This window comes from Cotesia glomerata, linkage group LG6, assembly GCF_020080835.1.
Source record: "Cotesia glomerata isolate CgM1 linkage group LG6, MPM_Cglom_v2.3, whole genome shotgun sequence".
NCBI classification, from domain to species: Eukaryota; Metazoa; Arthropoda; class Insecta; order Hymenoptera; family Braconidae; genus Cotesia; species Cotesia glomerata.
The window spans coordinates 1,461,318-1,485,564 of NC_058163.1; the positions used below are offsets into that span (position 1 = coordinate 1,461,318).

At 30.5% G+C, this 24,247-nt stretch overlaps 3 protein-coding genes across 3 annotated transcripts; 1 reads left to right on the forward strand and 2 right to left on the reverse strand.

Annotated features, from left to right (window-relative positions):
- Positions 1-31: 31 nt before the first annotated feature.
- LOC123267198 (cilia- and flagella-associated protein 44) lies at positions 32-13,678 on the reverse strand. The gene is made up of 24 exons (XM_044731743.1): positions 13,605-13,678; positions 13,379-13,532; positions 12,571-13,150; positions 12,186-12,373; positions 11,869-12,108; positions 11,550-11,704; positions 11,354-11,483; positions 10,975-11,294; positions 10,558-10,795; positions 8,492-8,865; positions 8,305-8,415; positions 8,228-8,242; positions 7,945-8,128; positions 7,675-7,872; positions 6,980-7,177; positions 6,384-6,926; positions 6,146-6,317; positions 3,814-4,109; positions 3,556-3,749; positions 2,682-2,899; positions 2,413-2,555; positions 1,926-2,359; positions 256-512; positions 32-57 (listed from the first exon to the last, which is right to left on the reverse strand). Exons 1-24 carry the CDS (start codon positions 13,676-13,678, stop codon positions 32-34), a joined length of 5,442 nt encoding a protein of 1,813 aa, XP_044587678.1.
- Positions 13,559-18,548, forward strand: LOC123267614 (cilia- and flagella-associated protein 57). Its single transcript, XM_044732336.1, has 2 exons — positions 13,559-13,955; positions 15,422-18,548. Exons 1-2 carry the CDS (start codon positions 13,753-13,755, stop codon positions 18,474-18,476), a joined length of 3,258 nt encoding a protein of 1,085 aa, XP_044588271.1. The 5' UTR covers positions 13,559-13,752; the 3' UTR covers positions 18,477-18,548.
- On the reverse strand, positions 18,490-22,825 carry LOC123267621 (very-long-chain enoyl-CoA reductase). Its single transcript, XM_044732343.1, has 4 exons — positions 22,677-22,825; positions 22,252-22,604; positions 19,859-20,268; positions 18,490-18,679 (listed from the first exon to the last, which is right to left on the reverse strand). Exons 1-4 carry the CDS (start codon positions 22,680-22,682, stop codon positions 18,552-18,554), a joined length of 897 nt encoding a protein of 298 aa, XP_044588278.1. The 5' UTR covers positions 22,683-22,825; the 3' UTR covers positions 18,490-18,551.
- Between the last annotated feature and the right edge of the window lie 1,422 nt (positions 22,826-24,247).

Sequence of the window (24,247 nt, forward strand, 5' to 3'; positions counted from 1 at the left end):
TTTCTTACAAAAAATTCATAAGAAAGTGCCTTTAACTTTCTTCCTTTATACTTCCATCTTTAAAAATCATTAACAAATTATATATATTAGCAATTGATTTTTTTTTTGTAAAAAAAAAAAAAATAACTTAATAATTAAATTGTACAAAAGTTATATAAATAAGATAATTTTTAGTGTTAATTATTTTTTATTTTAAAACTAATAAAAAATTATAAATTTTCATTAATTTAAAGAATTTCTAATTTTTTGTAAGACATTTTTTAATTTCCGCGAGCATCTTACTCGCGTAGTCGCGCACCGCAGAATTTACTTCCGAGTCTGAGCTGGATAATTTTCCAACTAAATAATCTACAGCGGCGTCAGAATTTTCTGCATGTAAATAATTTAGTAGACTGTTGACAGTCGCGAGGTCTGCTTTTAACTCCAAGCTTGACAGCAATTCCTCAATCTTGGACTTGACGTCCCAATTTAGGGACAAATTAGCTGCTAGTGTTTCTGACTCTGCTTCTAGCCTAAAAAAGTAATTTAACTTTTATTAATTAAAAATATTATACTAACCAGCAACCTTGCAGTCACTAAGTGACTGCCGTAGTGAACTATAAATAAATAAAATTTTGATTTATTAAATAATGAATTTTGTTAAATTTCACTGTACTAAAAGATTGACATTTTTACAGATATGAGCTCATCCCGATGTTACACTCATCAAAAGCTTTCATTTGAGTACCCACATGCATTTTTGATATATTTTTCATATATACATATATATAATATAAATGTATGAAATATATGAAAAATTGATGTGGGTACTCAAATGAAAGGTCTCGATAAGTGTAATGTTGGGGTAAGCTTATATCTTTAAAAATATCAAGAGTTCACAAGATACAAGGTTATTTCTTAATTATTGACATTTTTTAAGATATAAACTCATTTCGATGTTACACTCATCGAGACTTTTCATTTGAGTGCCCACATGACATTTTCATATATTTTATATATATGGTATTTGTGAAATATATAAATATATAAAATATATGAAAAATTGATCTGGGTACTCAAATGATAGGTCTAGATGAGTGTGACATCGAAATGAGCTTATATCTTTAAAAATGTCAATAGTTCACAAGATACAAGGTTATTTCTTAATTATTGACTTTTTTAAAGATATAATCTCATCTTGATGTTACACTCATCAAGAGCTTTCATTTGAGTACCCACATGCATTTTTGATATATTTTTCATATATACATATATATAATATATATAAATATATAAAATATATAAAAAATTGATGTGGGTACTTAAATGAAAGGTCTTGATAAGTTAAACATCAAGATGAGCTTATATCTTCAAAAATGTCAATAGTTCACAAGATACAATGTCATTTCTTAATTATTGACATTTTTTAAGATACAAACTCATTTTGATGTTACACTCATCAAGAGCTTTCATTTGAGTACCCCGATGCATTTTTGATATATTTTTCATATATTTATATATATAATATATATAAATATATAAAATATATGAAAAATTGATGTGGGTACTCAAATGAAAGGTCTCGATGAGTGTAATGTCGGGGTGAGCTTATATCTTTAAAAATGTCAAGAGTTCACAAGATACAAGGTCATTTCTTAATTAACATTTTTTAAGATATCAACTCATTTTGATATTACACTCATCGAGACCTTTCATTTGAGTGCCCACATGGCATTTTTCATATATTTTATATGTATGGTATTTGTGAAATATATAAATATATAAAATATATGAAAAATTGATCTGGGTACTCAAATGAAAGGTCTAGATGAGTGTGACATCAAAATGAGCTTATATCTTCAAAAATGTCAATAGTTCACAAGATACAAAGCCATTTCTTGATTATTTTCAAATGCTCTATAATCTAAAAATAAATTAAAACAAACCTAAAAATTATGTCCATTAAATTTTGCTCTTCATATTTATCTCCCAGATTATTCTTCAAAATTTCATTAATTTTCTCCAAACTCTTTAAATTTTTCCCAATTTTTGAATTATTTTTCATTTCCTCCACCAATTCCTTGCAATTGTCTCCATCAAATTCTCTCACAAACTTCTGAACCTCTCTATTAATCTCATCCTCCATTTTAGGATCAGAATAACTTTCATTCTCCATCAAACTATCTCCAAATTTAAAATCTTCATCCAAACTAAGTACCTTAGTACTCTTGCGATAAACCGGCGGTAGAGGTCGCGATTTGAGTCTTAAATTTCTAATTTCATTACGGAACAATTCTTTCTGCTGTCGCTGATTTCTCAAAATAATTTCCAGCCTTTTGATCTCTTCCATGTGCTCTTTTTCCACTTTTTTAATATTTTCCTAAACAAATTCATTAAAAAAACCATAATTACACTTAAATATTTAACATTTACCTCATTTTCTGGCTTATGTTTCATTATTCTCTTCAATTTTCTCCGCTCTTGCTCCAATGCCGTCATTAGACCCAATTTTTCCGTGTTTTCTTTTATCAACTCTTCCAAAACCTTAACTTGCTTTTTATACTGCTCTTCCGCGCCTAAAATTATAATAAAAATTGTAATTAATTTTTTTTAATACACTAAAACAATATCTTTTATTTTTTATAATAATAATAATTAAATAATTAAATAATTATTATAAATTAATTATTTATAATAATTACCCTTGATTTCTTTGTCGTAAGACTTGATCATCTCTTTCATATCAGCTTTGACATCGTAAACCATTCTTCTTAACACCGCTTCGTACAAAGAAGTCAGTGACACTTCTCTTCCAAATTTCTGGATCATCTCTTGCTTTATTTCTTCCTTCAAGCGCTTTATTTCACTTTCCATGTAGTCGCAGTCTATTTCTACTCTGTGCAAGTGCTGTCGATTTTTTCTGAAAGAAAAAATCATTAAAATTACCCAAATTTTAATCCAAGTGTATTAAAATCTTCTTTTTTTAATCAAAAAATTGCTGTAGAATTTTTTTGGACAATTTTGCTAGGTAACGCCTACCAGGAGGCGTGACCAAAACATGGTTACCAAGGGGCGTGGCTTGTTACCAAGCAACTGTTGCCAAGAGGCGTGGCTAGACCTTAGTTGCCAAGAGCCGTGGCTTGCTGCCAAGCAACTGTCGACAGGAAATGTTTTTACTTAAAGATTGTGTAAATGTTGTTACTTAAAGATTTTTTCTAGGGCGGAGCTTGTTGCTAAGCAATTATTGTTACCGGGCGTGGTTTATGTTGCAGTTGCTAAGAGGCGTGGCTTGTTACTTAGCTATTATTGTCAGGGTGTAGCTTGTTGCTAAGTAATTGTTGTTAGAGGGGCGTGGTTTATGTCGTGGTTGCTAAGAGGCGCGGTTTGTTACTAAGAAAATGTTACGGGGCGGAGCTTGTTGCCAAGCAACGGTTGCTAGGGGGCGTGGTTAAAAAGGAAGGGGAATTAAGGGGCGTATATAATAATTTTACACTAGGCTGAATTATATGTTTAATTTTAAATGAATGAATAAATAAATAAATAAATAATAGTTGAGTATAAATTAAAAATCATTACTTGTGTTTTATTTTTTGATCGGTAGTATCCTGTTGCAATTCTCCAACTCGAGTATACAATTGCGACAATTTAGATTTATCAAACACAACACAGTCCCTTATTTTTTCCAAATCATCACCCTTGACATGTTGCAATTGATGTAATTTTAAAATTACAGTCACATGTATTTCGTTCAATTTCGTCTGCTTCTCTTTCTATTATAAATTACACTGAAATAATATTTATCATAGAAATAATTAATATTGATATTTTATTTACCAAGTAGTCTTGTAGCTCGCGTCGACTAGAATTCAAATTATTATCAATAGTTTTCAGAGTTTTCTTCTCGTGTTCGAGCTGTTTTCGAAATTTTTCCAAGATTTTCTGGTCATCCCTCACCCGGGCTTCTAACTCATGTCTTTTTGCTCTCATAGAAAACGCTGATTTATATAAATCCTCGTCGCAGCCTACAGGACAGGTATTTTCGTCGAGAGTTAGGTGATAGAAATTTTCATCATCGGTACTTAGTTGATTGTCATCTGTACTTGAGTCACTTGATGATGATTCTGATGATTCTGAAATTAATTTTGATTCATTAAATAATGTCTTTTGTTAAATTGCACTGTACTTTTCTTAAATATTGACGTTTTTAAAGATATAAACTCATCCTGATGTTACACTCATCAAGAGCTTTCATTTGAGTACCCACATGCATTTTTGATATATTTTTCATATATACATACATATAATATATACATATATGAAAAATTGATGTGGGTACTCAAATGAAAGGTCTTGATGAGCGTAATGTCGAGGTGAGCTTATATCTTAAAAAATGTCAATATTTCAAAAGATAAAAGGTAATTTCTCAATTATTGACATTTTCTAAGATATAAACTCTTCTCGATGTTACACTCATCGAGACCTTTTATTTAAGTACCCACATGCATTTTTGATATATTTTTCATGTATACATATACATAATATATATAAATATATGAAAAATTGATGTGGGTACTCAAATGAAAGGTCTCGATGAGTGTAACATCAAGATGAGCTTATATCTTTAAGGGGCCATGAAAGAAGATTTGATAACATTTTTATGAGATGATTTTTGGTGCATTGTTTTGAGCTAAATTTTGGACAGTTTTTAATCAAATTTAAATCACATATAAAAAATATAATAAAAGCAGGGAACTAATTTATGCATGAAATTTTTACAAAAAAAATTAGGAAAACGGTTGACCCTGAAGGCCATTCCTGCAACTTCCCGCTAATTCCATACTTAGGCGCTTAAAATTGCACCAATGACATTTTTGAGCTCTTCGAGCTCAAAAATACAATTTATGGGTTATTTTGAGCTCTCCAAGCTCAAAGAGATTGTTTTCCTATGCTTTTGAGCACTTCGAGCTCAAAAGTCTGGTAGAGATTTGATGACACTATTTTTTGAATTTGTAAACCGTAATAACTTTTGAATGAATAAACCGATTTTTACGCGGTTAGAAGCATTCGACGCAGTTTTTCAAGCCTCACAAAGAATCTAAAATTTTTAATTGATCGCGCTAGAAAACACTTTTTTCGGTTTTCTTTCGTTCACGATATCTCTCGAACGAATCAACCGATTTTGACCGGACTGGTGGCGATCGACGTGGTTTTTTGAGGTTAAGAGCTGATTAGTTTTTGGAATTGAACCATCAAGCCGTTTGAAAGTTTTTCCAAAAAAACCACATTTGAAAAAATTTTTTTTTTTCAGTTTTTGAAGATTTCTCAAAATCTATTGATCTGAATCGGTCCAAATAGTTTTCAAAATCTAAGTTTGGTCAAGCCCTTTCGAATGGCACCAACCGCGATGAAATCGGTCAAGCCGTTCAAAAGTTATAAGCGGTTCACATACTTTCACATACTTTCACATACTTTCACATACTTTCACATACTTTCACATACTTTCACACACTCGCAGGGATAGTCAGGGAAGCTTTCTGTGATCTTCAAACGTCGAGATCTGATGAAAACTCGGTTTTTGCAAAACGGGGTGAAAACAATAACTTCCCGATTTTTGAAAATCTTCGATTTTCTTAGCGGGAAGTTAAAAAATTAATTCATAAGAAAAATCGCAACTTTATACAGCCTACAGAAATTTACGTCAAAATAATGAATTTTTGTTTATTTTATGGAAACAATGATTATTAAAAAGAGTTCCCTGCATTTTTTGTCACTATTAAGTTATACAAAATTTATAATCACAATTATTAATAATAATGCACCGAATGTAATTATCAATAAACAAGTGGATATTATTCTTATGAATTAATTTTTTTTGTAAAAATTTCATATATAAATTAGTTCCCTGCTTTTATTATTATATTTTTTATATGTGGTTTAAATTTGATTAAAAACTGTCCAAAATTTAGCTCAAAACAATGCACCAAAAATCATCTCATAAAAATGTTATCAAATCCTCTTTCATGGCCCCTTAAAAATGTCAATAGTTCACAAAATACAAGGTAATTTCTTAATTATGTGTCTTAGAAACAAATTTTTTCTTATTTTCATAATAATATAAATCACTATTTTTTTAAGGATAACATTATAATTTAATAATAATAATTACCATCAGTAATTCGATTAACTTTAAACTTTTTCCGATAAATTTTTTTCAAATACTCCGAAAATTTATTTTCACTTATCATACTCGCAAACTGTCTATTCAATTCTTTAATCTTGTCATTTATTTTCAAAACTTCTTTTTTCTTAATCTCAATAGAACTATTCAATTTTTGAATCTAGAAAAATTTTCTCAAATTAATATAAAACTAACAAATTACAAAAATAAAAATAAAAATCCAAACCTTTCTCTCAACACTTTCTTGCTCATAAATTCCATTATCAACTTTCTTAATCATTAAATTTTCTTTCCCTTGAAACTCCCTCAGAACAATAAGTTCCTGCTGGAGCGTCAACTGGTGCAACTCAGAGTAGATCGAATCCGCCTGAACCTCCAGTCGCTCTTTCTCCAACTTGTCCAATTCTTCATCAATTTCCTTATAGCTCTTGTCTATGTACCCAATAATACAATCTTGCTGGTAAATTTTCTTAGAAACTCGGGCAAGTTTCATTTCTAATTCCCACGGAGTCTCTTCAAGACCTCCCGAATTAATTTCTTCTATTTTATCCTCTGGAATTTCCAGTTTCACGCTTACGCGGAGAGAATCTATCTCTGGATCATTTATTTGACTGTTAATCATGCGCTGATCCAGTAATAAAATTTCATACTCCTCGTCGTAAAATTTAGGGACTAAATTAATCTGTCCCGGAGATTCTGAAGAAGATTTACTGTACTGTTTGTTTCTTGACTCATTGAATTTTTCCGCAAGTGATTTATATTTCTCCATCTAAAAAATTAATCATTAAAATTCAAAAATCAATTATGTAATCCAAAACTTACTTCCAAATTCCTCTCAGGAAACTCTAGGTCGTAATTTATTTCCAGCAAATTTGGCAAAGGCTTGATATGCTTTTCAGGAATTTCCGAGTGAATAAACTTCAATTTGTCAATTAATTCAGCTACTTCTTTTTGTAGGTTCAATTTCTTGTTACGGACCTCTCTTAGGCGGTCATTAAACCCCTCGCGAAGCAAATGAGTCTTTAACAATAATAAATTAAAAACAGTGATAATTTTTATCATCAATAATAGAGCTTATTTATTTATTTCTTTGGAAAAGACCCAACAGCCAAAAGCTAATAACATGGTCACATTATTTTACATCTGATATATAATTTATAAACTTTTTACATTATTACAAATACTTGTTTAGTTACAAAATAATTTGTTTAATTAGATACAGTAACTTTTGATTTTATTAAAATATATTTTGTAGCTAACATTACTGGGGAAGGTTAATTTTATTTTCATTTTATATTATCTGAGTTGTTAAAATTAGATCTATGTGTAATGCAAAATTTCGCAAAATCTAATCAGCACTTCATAAAAATAAAATGACAAATATTGAATCAAATTTTTCTTTTTTATTTAAACTAGCAACTACCAACATATATATATATATGAATATATTAATGTGAAATTACAATACCATATTAAAAAATTACTTTACAAAAAAGATGTTTTACAGAAAATATTACCTTCTTCCTACAATCCAAAAGTTGCTTGTATTTGCTCAAAGTAGTATCACGTTTCTGTTTAAAATCCTTGTTATACTCAAAATCATTTGAAATTTTAAGTTTATAATCCCCGATAGTTCTTCTCGCTTCTTCAACAGCCCTAACATCTTCTTCATTGTCGGCTTCAGTATCTGGCTTACTAGCGTGCATAATTTTCCACTAAAAATCCACTTTTCATAAACAAAAAACCAACAAAAACCCACCAAAAAATTGTTAAAATCTAAAAACTACCTCTTGAGCTCTCTGAGCAAGTCTTGCCTTCCTTTCCCGGTACTTCCTCAGCATCTGATTAATCTGCGCTCCTAATTTATTCTGAATCGTTTCAGGACTCAATCCTTTTAAAAAACTTTCTACTCCTTCTACTTTTATTTCTTCATCTTCCTCCACGAATTCATTATGAGACTCTTCTTCAATCCTAAAATAATCATCAAGGGCCAGAAAGTTTGCGTTTTTTCTTTATTCAAATTCAAAGTTATACACTCATCAATCCTATCCAATAAAAAATTATATTTACCCTGGCTCGTCTTTCCTGCATGAAACAAAAATAACAAAATTAATTTCCAAGTTTTAATATCAATTTTTATAAATTACCTCTCATTAATTTGAATTTCCATGATTTCTTTTTGAATTTTCCCATAAATTCTTTCAAATTCATCCCCTAGAATTTTCTCTTCCACCGAATGAACAGCAGCTCCAGATTTCCTGGAAAAAAATCAATTAATATTGCTAATATAACTAATTTTAGATTATAAAAATCTAAAATATTAAAAAAACTTACAAAATCCTAGAGACTGCAAAAGGAACGCATGTAAGCGGCCGGATATAAAAATCCAAAAGCTTTTCCAAACTCAGCCGACTCTTTTCAAGATCAAACTCCGACTTTCTATAAACATCTTCCAGCTTTTCCTTCAATTCTCTGTCCAAGTCTTCAGTAATCCTTGGATCCAACTCCAATTCTTCTGGATCTAGTTGCTGGGACTCGGGAAGCTCATTGTTCCTTTCAATAATTCGGTTGTATTCTATCCTAAGAGCTTCTAAAGTTGCCAAAATTTCTTCCTTGCGCTTCCGAGCTTCTTCCAAAAGGCGATCAGCTTCTTTCTTCTTTATTACTTCTTCCAAACTTAAGTGATCTTCAATATCTGCTACTTCTTCCTAGAAAATTAATTAATTCTCATTGTTTTTTAATACTAATTATTAATCCTTACACGGAAAAAAGTAAACTGTAACAAATAACAGTCGATTCATAATAAGTAATGATCAACCGCTAAAAATTACCATTTCAAGCAGTAAAATCGTGATTTTACTATTCACTTTATAATATTTACCATTTAAACGTTACAACTTACTCTTTACATAGAAGAAAATACTATTTCAAACAGTAATATTCGCTATGTAAATGTCTAAAATATTAAAGTATAATTACTAAAAGTGTTTTCATGACCGAATTGTATATATATAATGAGTGTTTTTTCATGCCGTCTAGGTCAAATAACTAGTACATGTTGTTCAAGTCAAGAGATGGATACTTCCATCTTCCCTTATTGGTTGAGAGATATCCTCTCTGTATATAAGTTCGATGGAAATCCATCAAACTTGAATACTAATAAAGCTGTAAGCTTGTAGTATCCATTCGAGTACTAAAGATGTTAATTAATTGAAAGAAATTATTTTGAATGAGAGTAAAGACAGACTTTCGAAAAAATAAATGGGGTTGGTTGCCAAGCCAGGAATCGAACCTGGATCTTCCTGATAACATGTCAGGAGCTCTACCAGTTAAGCTACCGGGCCCCTTCCACCATCCACCTTTCTCAGTCCATTCTTATACTCTCAATACTTACTTTACTATCCCTTCCCTTTTACCCGAGTTACGTACTATGATGGTAGTAGTACTTTTATTTAGGCAATACTATTAAATTACTAAAGGTGTTTTCATGACCGAATTGTATATATATATATATGAATGAGTGTTTTTTCATGCCGTCTAGGTCAAATAACTAATTTTTTCGAAAGTCTGTCTTTACTCTCATTCAAAATAATTTCTTTCATTTCTTTCAATTAATTAACATCTTTAGTACTCGAATGGATACTACAAGCTTACAGCTTTACTAGTATTCAAGTTTGGTGGATTTCCATCGAACTTATATACAGAGAGGATATCTCTCAACCAATAAGGGAAGATGGAAGTATCCATCTCTTGACTTGAACAACATCTACTAATTATAATAATTAAGAATTCAGACTTTGATATTTATCATTTGGTACCTAAAAAATGATCTTATGATATGTAAAAAGTATAAAATAAAATTAGTAAATTTCTAATACAAGCAACGCCAATATTTACAAAGTAAAATGGTAAATTTTAAACGCAACGCTAAAAATCAAACTGTAATTATTGACTTGCTTGGACTGGTAAAATGTATATTTTAAAAGTATAATTTTTACTGTTTCAAATGTTAAATTCTCTCAGAGTGAGACCCCCTTCTCTTTCATCTGAGTTCCCCTTCTCCGCATAATATGGACTATATATTGAAATGGCAATTTTGACTGTTTGAAACTGTAATTTTTTAAGATCAAAGAGTTGTTATTTACTATAGTGACAGCTACTAATCACTTCTTTTGGATATTAAATTATAAATTGTGGCTTTTATACTTTCTACACTAAGTTCTGTAATATTTATATTTTTGCCACCCCGTTGTCCGCTTTACTGTTTGAAACTATAAAAATTAACCGGAATCCGAATGAATATTACAGTTTATTTTTTTCCATGTAAATTTACGACTATCTTTGCATTTTAAAACTACTTTTAATTTAAATTATTACAATTAGTTAGTTAGATAACTTACGACGAATTCCAACTTAGTTGCAGTTTCAAAATTAATTGTCTTGTTTTTTGTTAAGAAAGAAAAAATGTTTCCATCACAACCAGCGGAGAATAAATAATTATTGTCGTAGCTTATAAGAATTTTTGTTATTTTACCGTTAGGATTTTCGTGGATTTGAAGGATCCAGTTGTCTGATAAATTAGCGAGGTTACAAGCTTTTATTGCTCCAGTTTTTAGCCCAAGGATTAGAAATTTTTCACTGAAATTATTTTTAAATTTAAAATTAAGTAATTTTTTAATTATTTTATTAGAAGAAGAATTTTCTAATTAAAAATAGAGAAATTTGAATTATTTTCAATATTTTCAATTCTTTTTAATATTTTCAAACAGAAAAATTGACCTAATATTTTTTCTCCTTGAATCAATTTTATTACTTACTTAAAAAGCCAGCTAGAAATTTCTCCTACAAAAAATTTCCATTTAACTTTCAAACTCTTGACTTCACAAGGAGTTCTATCTTCTGGAAGTTTTAATCCATAAACAAATCCTCCACTCGTTAACCATACTTCATCATCCAGGTTTTCAATTTTAATGATATCTTTCAATCCTTCCAAACTTGAATCTTCTTTATCATCAAAAATTTGGAAAGTTTCTAGCCTAGATTCCGTCAATTCAAAGTTAATTTTGGTATAAGCTGGTCTAGTTTCAGGAACTTTTAATCTTAGAACAAATTCTTTGTACCCCATCAAAATATCTTCCTAAAAAAAACATTAATTATCTATAAATTATAATTAATTTACAATAAATCAAGACTTACTGAGTTCCAAGTCAAACAATTAACAACTGCCGGTAAAGAAACATATCCAACAGGTTCTAATTTCAAATTTTTGTCTACAATAATTTTAAAAATAAAAATTGTAGAATCTTCAGCACTTGTTGCTAATAAACTGGAAAAAAATCATTAGCAAGAATTTAAAAAGTTAGAAAAAAATTATAATAACTTCCATTAGTACCTCTTGGAAGAATTCAGTGCCATAATTTGTATCCTCTTAGTATGTGGCTTGGTAATCTGTACCAGGAACACAGAGAGCTTAGTAAAGTCAACGACAAGAACCCTAAGAACTCCACTGGCAAAGGAACAAATCAAAGTAGACCCAGTAGACTCAACCTGAAATTACCGACAGTCGGTAAAGAAGGATTTTAATTTATTATTTATTTATTCAACGCCAAGCGGCAATATACATAAAGGTATAAAATATACAATATTAAATTTATCAAATAATATTACGTTACATGATGGTGATGGATTATGTTTAAAGAAGTTTACATTACCGAGCATGGCGCCCAAAGAACTTGGGTGCAGACGTCGGAGAATCTGTAGGATATTATCAGAGTTTTCTTCAAGTAATCGTAGATATTTAGTTGATAATCTCCGCAAGAAGCGAGGAAAGAAGACCATGAACAAACTGCGATGTCTGTTACCGCTCCAGCGTGGCAGATTAGAAGCTTCTGGGGCTGCTGTGGCGCCGCCATTGTTGCTAGGTCGATCAACCAGAGTCCTCCATTGCCATCCTGGAAGAAAAAATTCATCCTGAGCTATACTAACTGCAAATTCTTTCTTTAAACTTGTAGTGAAAGAGTTAGCTTACTTGAGCATACCAGAAAGAATCTTCAGGATCATCATTTTTCTTCCTGATACACATCAGCATTGAATTTACATCAATACCATTGACTTCTTCAAAGATTCTGAACTCGTAGATTGGTTCTACTTCAACAAAGTCTGAAGAATTATTATCAATGCTGTCGTAGTACCAGATTTTGATCCAGCCGTCCATTCCTTTATTACCGACATCAAGATTACTTACCGACAGATGATATTAAATTTAGCTGTTACTTGACAAGTTTTTAATTTTCTTTAACAAATAATAAATTAGTTCCAAAAAATAATTTTTAAAATTTCTAATATTTTTTTTTTGGCCATAATTTATTTGTTAAAAAAAATTATCAAATATCTGCTAAATTAATCTACGTTACCAACAGACATCAATTCTCCATTATTAAACTCAAACTGAGTGATCATATTATCATGACAAGGCTTTCCGTTCTTCCTCCTGACCTCTAACAAAATGGCGCCTCCGTACCAGAGCAAGATGTTGCCCCATTGGCAGCCAGAAACTACTTTACCATCAGGCATAAAAAGAACTCCGATGATGTCGCTGTCTTCGGTGGTTCCAAATTTACCCACAGTGCCTTGAAGCTTCTCCCCCGTGAAGGTTTCCTCCATTTTCCAGAAGGTTATGTGTTCTGATCCTGCAGTTGCGAAGTTTGATGGAGAAAATGAGGAAAAGACGATGTTTAATATGTTTAAATTTGAAGAATTAGTCCGTAGTTTTATAGAAGATTCTTCCCAGTTCCATATTGTCAGCCAATTGTCTGGACCTGCGCCCTGCGAGACTAATAAGTCGCCAGTGGAATTATACGCCACCTGGTGGAAGTTTTTAGAAGTTCCGCCGGGAAGTTTTGAAATTAATTTGAAGTCTGGGTATGAGTAGATTAAAATTGGAGGGCTGGACCCGGATTCTGCGATAGCTATGTGAGATTTTTTTGAATTTTTCTGAAAAATAAATAAATTAATTAATTAATTAATTAATTAATAAATAAATAAATTGGGAAATAAATAAAATAATAAATGAATAAAATCAATAAATTAATTAATAAATAAATTAAATTATTTCTTCTGAATAAATAAATAAATAAATAAATAAATTAATTAATTAATTAATTAATTAAAATATTATTTGTAAATATAATTAGTGTAAAAAGTGAATTTAAAAGTACTTACAGCAATATGGCTGACTCCTTGATGTCTTCTAAATTTTAACTTCCCGGATTTAGTATCTAAAATATGGATCAAGCATCCTGATGCATAAATAACAGTGTCAGGATCCATAACACATAAATTAAAAAATTTTTGACAATTATATCCATGTGAGTGACTATTTTTATATAAGAAAATATATGTTTCAAAAATATATTTGAGTGTTAGTGAAAGAAGAAAAAAAGGATACAAAAATTGAAGAAAGTCAATTTCAAAGGTTCCATTCTCGGTGATTAGAGCTCCAGAATCTTCAGCGCAGTCCATTTTTATTTTTAAGGTAAGTTCATACAGTTTATACCGTTGCTAGGCAAGTAAATAAAGTAAATAGTTTAATTGCAATGTCGCAAACAGAGCTGCACACAAAAGTCCTTTATGGTTTGAAAACTGACGTACTTAACAACGCACATTTTGTTACTGACAGCGATGTTCTTTATCCGGTGGGAAATGCTCTGGCTGTTCATAATTTTGACAGGCAGAAACAGCGGCTGCTGCATCTTTCTGATAAGCGAAATGTTAATATTATTGCTTTGACGCCTAATAAGTAAGTTTATTTTTTATTCATTAATTTTCTTTATCATATTAAAATAAATCAATGAATTAATTAAATTTAAGTCAGCTGGCATTTTTTGGATTTTTTAAAAAAATATAAATTACAAATAAATAATTATTTTTAATAATTAGATGTCAGCTGATTTCAATATTTTTGTCTTTATAACCTTCTAATTAGTGTGAAGTTGACATGACAATTAAATTAGCTGACATTTGTAAATTTTTATAATTTTTTTTTTATTAATAAAAAATTATACGTGTTGAAAATTTTAATTTGATAGACAAAATTAATAAAAAACTAAGAGAATAATTACAAAATTAAAATTTTTAAAATAAATACACTATATTTTTTAATTCCTTTATTAAAAAATGTCATTAATGTTTGCTAAATTCATAAATAACCTCAAAATTATTCTAACCTATCAATTTTTTAATTTTTATACCAAAATTAGAATTTAAATTTGCGCGCGCAAGCGCGCGCTTGACCTTAGAGTTTGCATATATTCTCATGCTTATGATATATTCGACCAATCACGTTACGAATAGTTTGCTTACATGATATATTTTCATATTTTTCATCTAAATTATAAGAGGATTTAAATAACATTGAAGTTAGCCATCAGCAGTCAATTAAAAAAATTTTTTTAATAAATTAACTAGAATTCAAATTTGCGCGCGCAAGCGCGCGCCTCATATTTATGGTCATGATATATTTATGTGTAGTTTATGTATATTATATTCACTTTCAACCAATCAGAATGAGAATAAATATTTTCAACCAATCACATCACGAATAAATTGGTTTCACATACATTTCATCTCAATTTTATTATGGGATTACAATAAAAAAATGCTTCTAAAAATTTTCACTTGTAATTTTTATTAATTTCCACACAAGAAACTTTTTAATTCTATTTTTCTTATAATAATTTAATTGCTATAAAATTCTAAAAAAAATTTCTAATATCCGTCAACTTCAGTGTTATAAATTTAAATAAAAACTAGGAATTCAAATTGCGCGCTTTAATCTTAACCAATACGGCATTAGTAACCATTCTTTCGAGATTTTCGATACTAAACTAACTTCAGTTATTAAATCATCAATAGTGTATGTTTGGCTTGTTTTAATTTCTTCTTGCAATCAATATAATTACCATTGATCTTATAATTTAACACGATAATTATTAATTAATGTCGGTCTTTAAAATTGCATTGCAAACACTGTGTATACTTGCAATTTTATTGCAATCAAATGTATACTTGTAAACAATTAACTTCATGCATTGTTGATGGTCCTAAAGAAGCTTAGAAAATAAAATTTATTATCTATCTATCAATTTTATATTACAGAAAAAAAAATTACAAGTCTAAATTTTTAAAAATTAATTAAAAATAAAATTGTCAGATGTCAGCTGATTTGACTTCAAGAAAAATTCTAACCTAAAAATAAAATTCCAGAAAATATGTCGCCCTCTGCGAAACAGGCGACAAACCTTCCATCTCAATCTACGACCTTTCTCAACTAAAGCGCAAAAAGTCCCTAGTAATTCCCTACGACTCCCCGGGTGTCACCAAATTCTCCTGCATCGCTTTTAGCTTCGACAACCGCTACCTAGCGGCAATTACCGGCGAGCCTGACTCAACCCTTTTGTACTATCTCTGGGAGAAAGGCAAAGTAGAATCTTCCTTAAAACTTCCTAACCTAGACCCCGAATCTTACATCAACTTAATATCCTGCAATCCTGGAGACACTGGAATTGTCTCAGTAGCCGGGCCACATACTTTCAAGCTCTTAACAGTCTCCGAAACCGTATGGCGGCCTTACGGCTTCTCCAAAGCAGACAATTTACTCATCAGCTCATTAGTTTGGTTAAACACCGACAGGCTGTTGTTTGGAACCAAAGATGGAAGGCTGTTCTATTTAGACAATGGTGACTTGAAGGCTATTTTTATAGTTAGGGACCTTAAGGTCATCAATTTAAAGACCCGGGATGAGTTTGTGATAACCCCAAGCCCTGAATTGACCAGCTGGCCGGAAGAAATCCGCAGTTTGGTGTCTTTTCCAAAAGGATTTGCCTTTGGTTGGGGTTCTGGAAGCTTAATAGTCTTCCAGAAGGAAAATCAGCACAAATTTATCAAAAAGCAGGTCTTTAAGGTGCCTAGCCAGGTCTCTACAGCTTCTGGGGAAGATTTCTACCGGATTAATTCATTGAATATCAATCCTAGCCACAATCAGCTGATAGTAACCACAGGCTGGTCCCAATTGTTCCAAGCGAAGCTTAATGACGACTCAGAAGACCTAGAAGAGGAACTTCAGATCCTGGGGCAAGCTTTGCACCAAGGAAAGATCAGCAAAGTCAGCATGTGTGCTTGGAAATCCGTGTTTATGACTTGCGGAGCAAGCGACAGAAGTGTCAAGCTCTGGGACTACGAATCTGAAAGCCTAGTGATGATGAAACAGTACTCAGAAGACATTTTCTCAGTGTCCTTGCACCCTGTTGGCTTGTTCTGCTTGATATCCTTCACGGACAAGCTTAGATTCATGAAAATCCTGATTGACGATCTTATTCCCGCCAAGGAATTCGCTATTCGCTGCTGTAGGACCATGAGCTTCAGCCAAGGAGGACATCTTTTTGCAGCAGTTAATGGCAACGTCATCCAGGTTTATACTACAGTGACTTTCGCGCAAAGATTGGTCTTAAAAGGACATACTGGAGTCATCCAAGAAGTGGTTTGGTTCCAGTCGGACCTTAAGCTTGTAACCTGCGGCTACGAAGGCGCCATCTACGTTTGGGATATAAGCACCGGGTCCAGGATTTCTGAGACTATTATTAAGAATGTTAAGCTTCATGGAGTCGCTGTTGGGTTAGGCGCGATATTTTGCATCGCTACTGATAAGAAGATTAGGGAGATTAGGGACAGTGTTGTAAGAGAAATCAATATGGAGGAAGATATGATGAGCTTGTTAGTGGGAAAGCAGAACCCTCTCGCCTTTATTACGTGTCCAGGAGGCGCCATTTTGTTCTTTAACTTGCAAGAGCAGGTTAAAGGAGAGATAAGAAGTTATAATGTGCATTGTGCAGATGTTAGTGATCTAAGTTTGGCGAATCAGGAGCATGTTGTTATTTCCGCGGCGATAGATGGCAGTCTGTGCTTTTGGAAAGTTGTAGGGCCGGAGAAGGTGGCAGTTACCTACACTACCGAGGTGTTAATCGGTAAGGTGGATTTAGAGGAGAAGGTTTTGAGGATAGAAGAGTTGAATAGGAGGATTAAGGAATTAGAGACGGAAAATTCGTATAAATTAAGGCAAATTGAGGTTAAGAATTGTGAAAAGTTAAAAGAGATTAATAGTGGGTACTACGAGGCGGTGCAGGAATTACTGGGGAGGATTGAGAAGATGAAGGAGGATAGGCAGAGTGAATTAAATAGGATTAATGTGGAGATTTTGAGGAGGCAGAAGGAAAATGAGGAGGTTATAAAGGAAATGGAGAGTGATTATAATAATAAGTTGATTTTGGAGTATGATAAGTATACTGCTTTGGCAAAAGCTAGGAATGATATGAGGAAGGATTTTGAAGACAAAATGGCGGAGTTAAGAGAAGTGTTGTTGAGAGAGCGACAACAGATGGCGCGGAAGTTTGAAGAGGAGATTTTTGAGAAGACTGCGGAGATTGAGGAGCTTCAGGAGGAAATGGCGCAAGTTTCGAGGGAGCATGAAAAGGTTAAGGCGGGGATTGAGATGGATGCTGATAGGGAAATTGTGGAGGTTAGAACTGAGTATGAGGCGCTGCTTTTTGAGGAGAGGGGAGCTAGTTTGAGGCTCAAAGGAGAAGCGGGGGTGCTGAGGGATAGGTTTGAGGCGAGTCGGAAGGATATTGATGAGTTAAAGAGGGAGTTAGGGAGTTTTAAGGGGGAGGTTGAGCATTATCAGAAGATTGTTGCGGAGGCGGAGAAGGATTTGTTGGATTTGAAAAGTGAGGTTAGGGAGAGGGATGGAATGATTCAGGAGAAGGAGAGGAAGATTGCGGAGCTTTTGAGGAGTAATAGTGAATTGGAGAAGTATAAGTTTGTGCTGAATTATAAGATTAAGGAGCTTAAGGAGAAGATTGAGCCGAGGGAGGAAGAGATTAAGGAGTTGAAGGTTAAGATTGAGGAGATGGAGGTTGAGTTGGTGAATTTAAAGAAGAGGAATGAAAGGTTGGAGATTAAGGCGCTGGAATTGAAGGATAAGATCGCGGGAGCGAAGAAAGAGGGGGAAGTTAGGGCGAGGAAGGTTAGGGAGGTGGAGAAAACTTTGGAGAAGGTTAGGAGGGATCTTGTGGAAGCTGTGGAGATTTGTGATTTTAAGGAGCTTAGGAATTGGGTTAAGCAGATGTTTCAGAGGTATGTTGGTGAAGAGTTTAGAATGAATGTGAGAGATGGCGCTGATGTCGCTTGCGAGTTTGAGAGACAGAGGGAGCAGCTCGAGAGGACTGTTGAGTCTTTGAGGAAGCAGGTTTATAAAAAAGGGTAAACTTTAGTGGAGATTATTATTATCCTAATATCCCTTTTATTTTGTTTTTTTTATAAGCATTGATTAGTAAAAAAATTATATTATGAATGGAATGATGGCCTTGCGGTTCTTTGGGTAGTTGGAGAACTCTTTTTTGTAGAGTCTGTGCTTTCCTATGGCCCATACTGTCATCTGGTAAGCGCCTGCCAGCATGAAGAATCCAGCTGAAAGAACATAATATTGAATGTTTTTTAATAATAGTTGTGATATTTGAGATTGTTTATCAGAAAAATAATTTATTTAAGCAACAAATGAATAAAATTTTGCTTTATTAAAATAATGAATTTTGTTAAATTAAACTGTACTTTTTTAAATATTGATTTTTTTAAAGATATAAGCTCATTCTGTGGTTATACTCGTCAAGAGCTTTCATTTGAGTACCCACATGCATTTTTGATATATTTTTGGTATATACATATATACAATATATATTTTAAAGATATAAGCTCATCCTGAGGTTACATTCTTCTAGAGCTTTCATTTGAGTACTCACATGCATTTTTTGATATATTTTTCATACATACATATATATAATATATGTAAATATATAAAATATATGAGAAATTGATGTGGGCACGTAAATGAAAAGTCTCGATGAGTGTAATGTCGGAGTGAGCTTACATCTTTAAAAATGTCAATAGTTCACAAGATACAAGATCATTTCTTAATTATTGACATTTTTTAAGAGATAAGCTCATTTCAATGTTACATTTATCAAGAGCTTTCATTTAAGTACCCACATGGCATTTTTTATATATTTTATATATATAGTATTTGTGAAATATATAAATATATAAAATATATGAAAAATTGATGTGGGTACTCAAATGAAAGATCTTGATAAGTGTAACATCAAGATGAGCTTAGATCTTCAAAAATGTCAATAGTTCACAAGATACAAAGTAATTTCTTAATTATTGACATTTTTTAAGATCTAAGCTCATCCTGAGAATATACTCATCGAGACCTTTCATTTGAGTACCCGCATGCATTTTTGATATATTTTTCATATATACATATATATAATAGATAAATATATAAAATATATGAAAAATTCATGTGGGTACTCAAATGAAAGGTCTCGATGAGTATATTCTCAGGATGAGCTTATATCTTCAAAAATGTCAATAGTTCACAAGATACAAGGTCATTTCTTAATTTTGTATCTAGAGATATTTTCTAATGCTGTCTAAATACTTATAATAAATTGACTATTGTCAGTTCAATTTTATATTTTTTTTTTTGAATTTAAAAAAATTTTATCTTAACTCTGATACAAACATCCAATAATTTTTTCAAAGCTTTATTTTCATAATAAATAATTTAAAAAAAAAAAAACCAACCTGGAAGACATTTAGTCATAATTGTGAACCCAATCCAACTTCCGACTTCATAAGTGTAGTTCGGACAGGAAACATAGTTAAAGAGTGCTGTAAAAGGATTAGAAGTAGCAACAGGAATCATCCTGACATTAGTTCCAGGAGGCCTGAGGTTCCTCAGGGCCAAGTGGATACTCAAGTTCCCTAACTCGCAAACCGCGAACATCGCCAGTCCCAGGAGCGAGCAAAGGATGTTCGGTGGCGTGTACAGCGGGTGATTAACATGATAAGCAACGTACATCGTGAATAGCCAGTAATAGGAGCAATTTTTGAATAAATTTCTAAGTGGCATCGTTGCGTGACTGAATCGATGGACAAATAATGTTTCGTAGATACGCTTAGCGTAGTGAATTGTCCAACATATTGCTGCCCAGCTGAAACAGTCATTGTCATTATTCACTGAATTAATATTTATTTTGATTTAATTAACTCTTTAAATAAAGATTATTTGCATATTTATAAGGTATAAGTTACGCACTCAAGAGTCACCGAGTCTAGGTTATATAAAAAATTTTTTTTTTATTAAAACTTGAATAAAAATTTAAAAATTATTTTTATTATAAACTATCAACCTTGCAGTCACTACGTGACTGCAAAGAGATGAATTATAAATAACTAGAATTTTGGTTTATTAAATAATGAATTTTGTTAAATTGCACTGTATTTTTTTAAATATTGACATTTTTAAAGATATAAGCTCATCTTGAGGTTACACTCATCAAGAGCTTTCATGTGAGTACCCACATGCATTTTTCATATATTTTTCATATATACATATATATAATATATATAAATATATGAAAAATTGATGAGGGTACTCAAATGAAAGGTCTCGATGAGTGTAACATTGGAATGAGCTTATATCTTAAAAAATCTCAATTGTTCTCAAGATACAAGGTCATTTCTTAATTATTGACATTTCTTAAGATATAAACTCATTTTGATGTTACACTCATCGAGACCTTTCATTCAAGTACCCACATGGTATTTTTTATATATTTTATATATATAGTATTTGTGAAATATATAAATATATAAAATATATAAAAAATTGATGTAGGTACTCAAATGAAAGCTCTTGATGAGTGTAACATCAAGATTAGCTTATATCTTTAAAAATGTCAATATTTACAAGATACAATGAATTTTGTTAAATTGTACTGTACTTTCTTAAATATTGACATTTTTAAAGATATAAGCTCATCCCGATGTTACACTTTTGAGGACCTTTCATTTGAGTATCCACATGCATTTTTGATATATTTTTCATATATACATATATATCATATATATAAATATATAATATATATGAAAAGTTGATGTGAGTACTCAAATGAAAGGTCTTGATGAGTGCAACATCAAGATGAGCTTATATTTTCAAAAATGTCAATAGTTCATAAAATACAAGGTAATTTTTTAATTATTGACATTTTTTAAGATATAAACTCATCCCGATGTTACGCTCATCAAGACCTTTCATTTGAGTATCCACATCAATTTTTCATTTATTTGTCTATTCATATATATTATATATATGTATATATGAAAAATATACGAAAAATTGATGTGTGTACTCAAATGAAAGGTCTGAACAAATGTAATATCAAGATGAGCTTATATTTTGAAAAATGTCAATAGTTCACAAAATACAAGGTCATTTCTTAATTATTGACATTTTTTAAGATAAAAGCTCACTTTCATGTTACACTCATCGAGACCTTTTATTCAAGTACCCACATGACAATTTTCATATATTTTATATATATATATATATATATATATATATATATATATATATATATATATATATATATATTGTTTTTGTGAAATATATAAATATATAAAATATATGAAAAACTGATGTGGGTACTCAAATGAAAGGTCTCGATAAGTGTAACATCAGGATGAGCTTATATCTTCAAAAATGTCAATAGTTCACAAGATACTAGGTCATTTCTTAATTATGTAGAGATATTTTCTAATGCAGCCTAAATACTTATAATAAATTGACTATCAGTTAGAAAGATATGAAACCTTGATAAGACACTAAATTCCAATAAAAATACCGAAAAATTTATCATATAAATATTTCAGACACAAAATTTTTCTTCTCTTAATAATATAAATTAGAAAAAAATTTTTTTTTTCAATACTCAAACAAAATGAATTTTTAAATCTTGATCTTCTAATCTAACGGTACCTCCAAGAATTTATCTCAAAAAAAACCTCTAATTTATTACCACAACTTTAGAATCTCAAAAAAAATAAAAATAAAAACCTTCACCTTAAAAATTCTATAAACTATTTTTTCTTAAAAAAAAAAATTTTTTTTCATAAAAAAAAAAAAAAAAACTTACTGAGCAACCTGATGCATTTCAGCACTAGTACTTCCATAAAATAACCAAGGCCTGGAATAAACCCAGAGATAAACCAACAAGGGTCCAGTATACTCTACTAGAAAAACAGTTTTCCAGCCAATCTGCGGCCCCAGGTCCTTGTAGTACAACTTATTATCCTTCAGCGCCAGAGATTTAATAGTTTCATTATCTCCAAGAGATTTTCCTCTAGCATCAGCTCTCAAACTCTGTCTTTCTACATACGGAGCCTTTTTTTGCCTGGCGAGCTCCTTCTTGAGCTCCAGGATCGTCGTACTGTCGGTGACTCTCACTGTTGTTATCGATTGCGAGGATTTCGCGTGTAAAACTTCAATCTAGAAGATTTTTTTATTTATTTTTTCTTTTAAAACTTCACTAAAATAATTTAATTACAAAAAATTACTCACCTCCATTTTTTGTAATTAGTAACAGTAACCTTTACAGTAACAGTACCTCCGTGCGTCTGATTGTCGGCCAGTATCTACTATCAAGTGTGCTGTTGTTATTAAATTTTGTTTTGGCGGCGCCACTGTCGCAGGTAAGTTAAATATTTAATATACATTTTAATTCTTTTTATTTAATTTTTACTTTAGAATAAAATTAAAGTTTCTCTCTTTTTAATTTTAGTTAATTAATTATTGCGTAATTAAAAAAAAATTTTATGATTTTTTATTGGTTATTTAATTTTGTTATTAAAAATTTATGAGGAAAGTAATTAAAAAAACTGAACTTTGAACTTTTATGTAATGAATTTTAAATAAACTTTGGAACTTATTAAATTTACATATTTTTTAAATGGAAGTTTTATTATTATTAAAATAATTAGCTGTCAGCTGTTAATTTTAAAAATTTTTAATAACAAAAATAAATTACAATAAATAAAATGCTTTTAAAAATATTTATTAATTATTTAATTACAATTTTTTTAATAATAATTTGTTATAAAATTAAAAAAAAATTTTTAATGTCTTTTCTTTAGTGTTATTTTTTAAAATAAATATTTAAAATATTATTTTTATTTAAAAAATAATAATAATAATAATTATTATTATTATTATTATTATTAAATTTAAAATTAAAATAATAAATTTTTAAAATAAAGTTTGAAATTTTAGAAATTCCCGCAGCGCATGCGCAGAAGTTCTGCGCATGCGCAGTAGGTTTGCGCATGCGCAAACCTAAAAATCCGAAAGCTCTCGAACTAAGACGACACTGAGTTCAAAACTCAACGGTAAATGGCGTCGCGCGGGTCAGCCTTCTTGTCAATTATTTATTTTTATATTTCTGCTGACTAATTGAGTTGATTTAATAAAATAATAATAAATAATCACTCTACTAATGATGGCGAACAGTCTGATGTATAAATTTTGATAAATTAATTGTTATAAATGTCAGAATATGTTTTTTAATATGCCGGGCTCCAACGACATTTCACATACGATATATATATGTATATATTTTAGTTTTTTTAGATCATTTTTCATAATAAAAAAATTTTTTTCTCATATTTAAAATTATTTAATGTCAATTTTAATTATATTAAATAATAATATAGGATAATTATTAGAGTTTTTTTTAAAAAGTTATTAATTTAAAAATTACTATTGAATATTTTTTTCCAAAATCAACTCAATTATTGTCAAAAATATAAATAAATAATTACTTCCGTTTAAAGCCGGTTTCAATACTTAAAAAAAAAAATAATTTCTTTAATCTATTATTGTGCAGTAAGTCATTTTTTAAATAAAAAAATTTATTCTGAAAAAATTCAAGAAATCTTCCAAGTAAGTTTTTTTATAATAATAAAATCCAGTATTTAATTATTTTTATTATTTTTTCAACTAAAAAAATCTTCAAAAATTCTAAAAAAATTATTTTTTTGTCCATAATTTAATGACATTAATTAGCAGTCACTTGAAAATTACATTTTATTTAACAAATTTATTCCAAAAAATAGCATTTTTTATTTTTTTTAAAT

What these genes read in the sequence shown, in the direction of transcription:
- LOC123267198 (XM_044731743.1), bottom strand. Translation starts at nt 13,678, where the DNA reads ATGGACTGCGCTGAAGATTCTGGAGCTCTAATCACCGAGAATGGAACC. An exon ending in GATCAAAAAATAAAACACAA is followed by an intron (nt 2,900 to 3,555) that starts GTAATGATTTTT and finishes TTTTTCTTTCAG; the next exon opens with AAAAAATCGACAGCACTTGC. An exon ending in AACATAAGCCAGAAAATGAG is followed by an intron (nt 2,360 to 2,412) that starts GTAAATGTTAAA and finishes GAATTTGTTTAG; the next exon opens with GAAAATATTAAAAAAGTGGA.
- LOC123267614 (XM_044732336.1), top strand. Translation starts at nt 13,753, where the DNA reads ATGTCGCAAACAGAGCTGCACACAAAAGTCCTTTATGGTTTGAAAACT. An exon ending in ATTGCTTTGACGCCTAATAA is followed by an intron (nt 13,956 to 15,421) that starts GTAAGTTTATTT and finishes ATAAAATTCCAG; the next exon opens with AAAATATGTCGCCCTCTGCG.
- LOC123267621 (XM_044732343.1), bottom strand. An exon ending in GAAATGCATCAGGTTGCTCA is followed by an intron (nt 20,269 to 22,251) that starts GTAAGTTTTTTT and finishes TGACTGTTTCAG; the next exon opens with CTGGGCAGCAATATGTTGGA. An exon ending in TATGACTAAATGTCTTCCAG is followed by an intron (nt 18,680 to 19,858) that starts GTTGGTTTTTTT and finishes ATGTTCTTTCAG; the next exon opens with CTGGATTCTTCATGCTGGCA.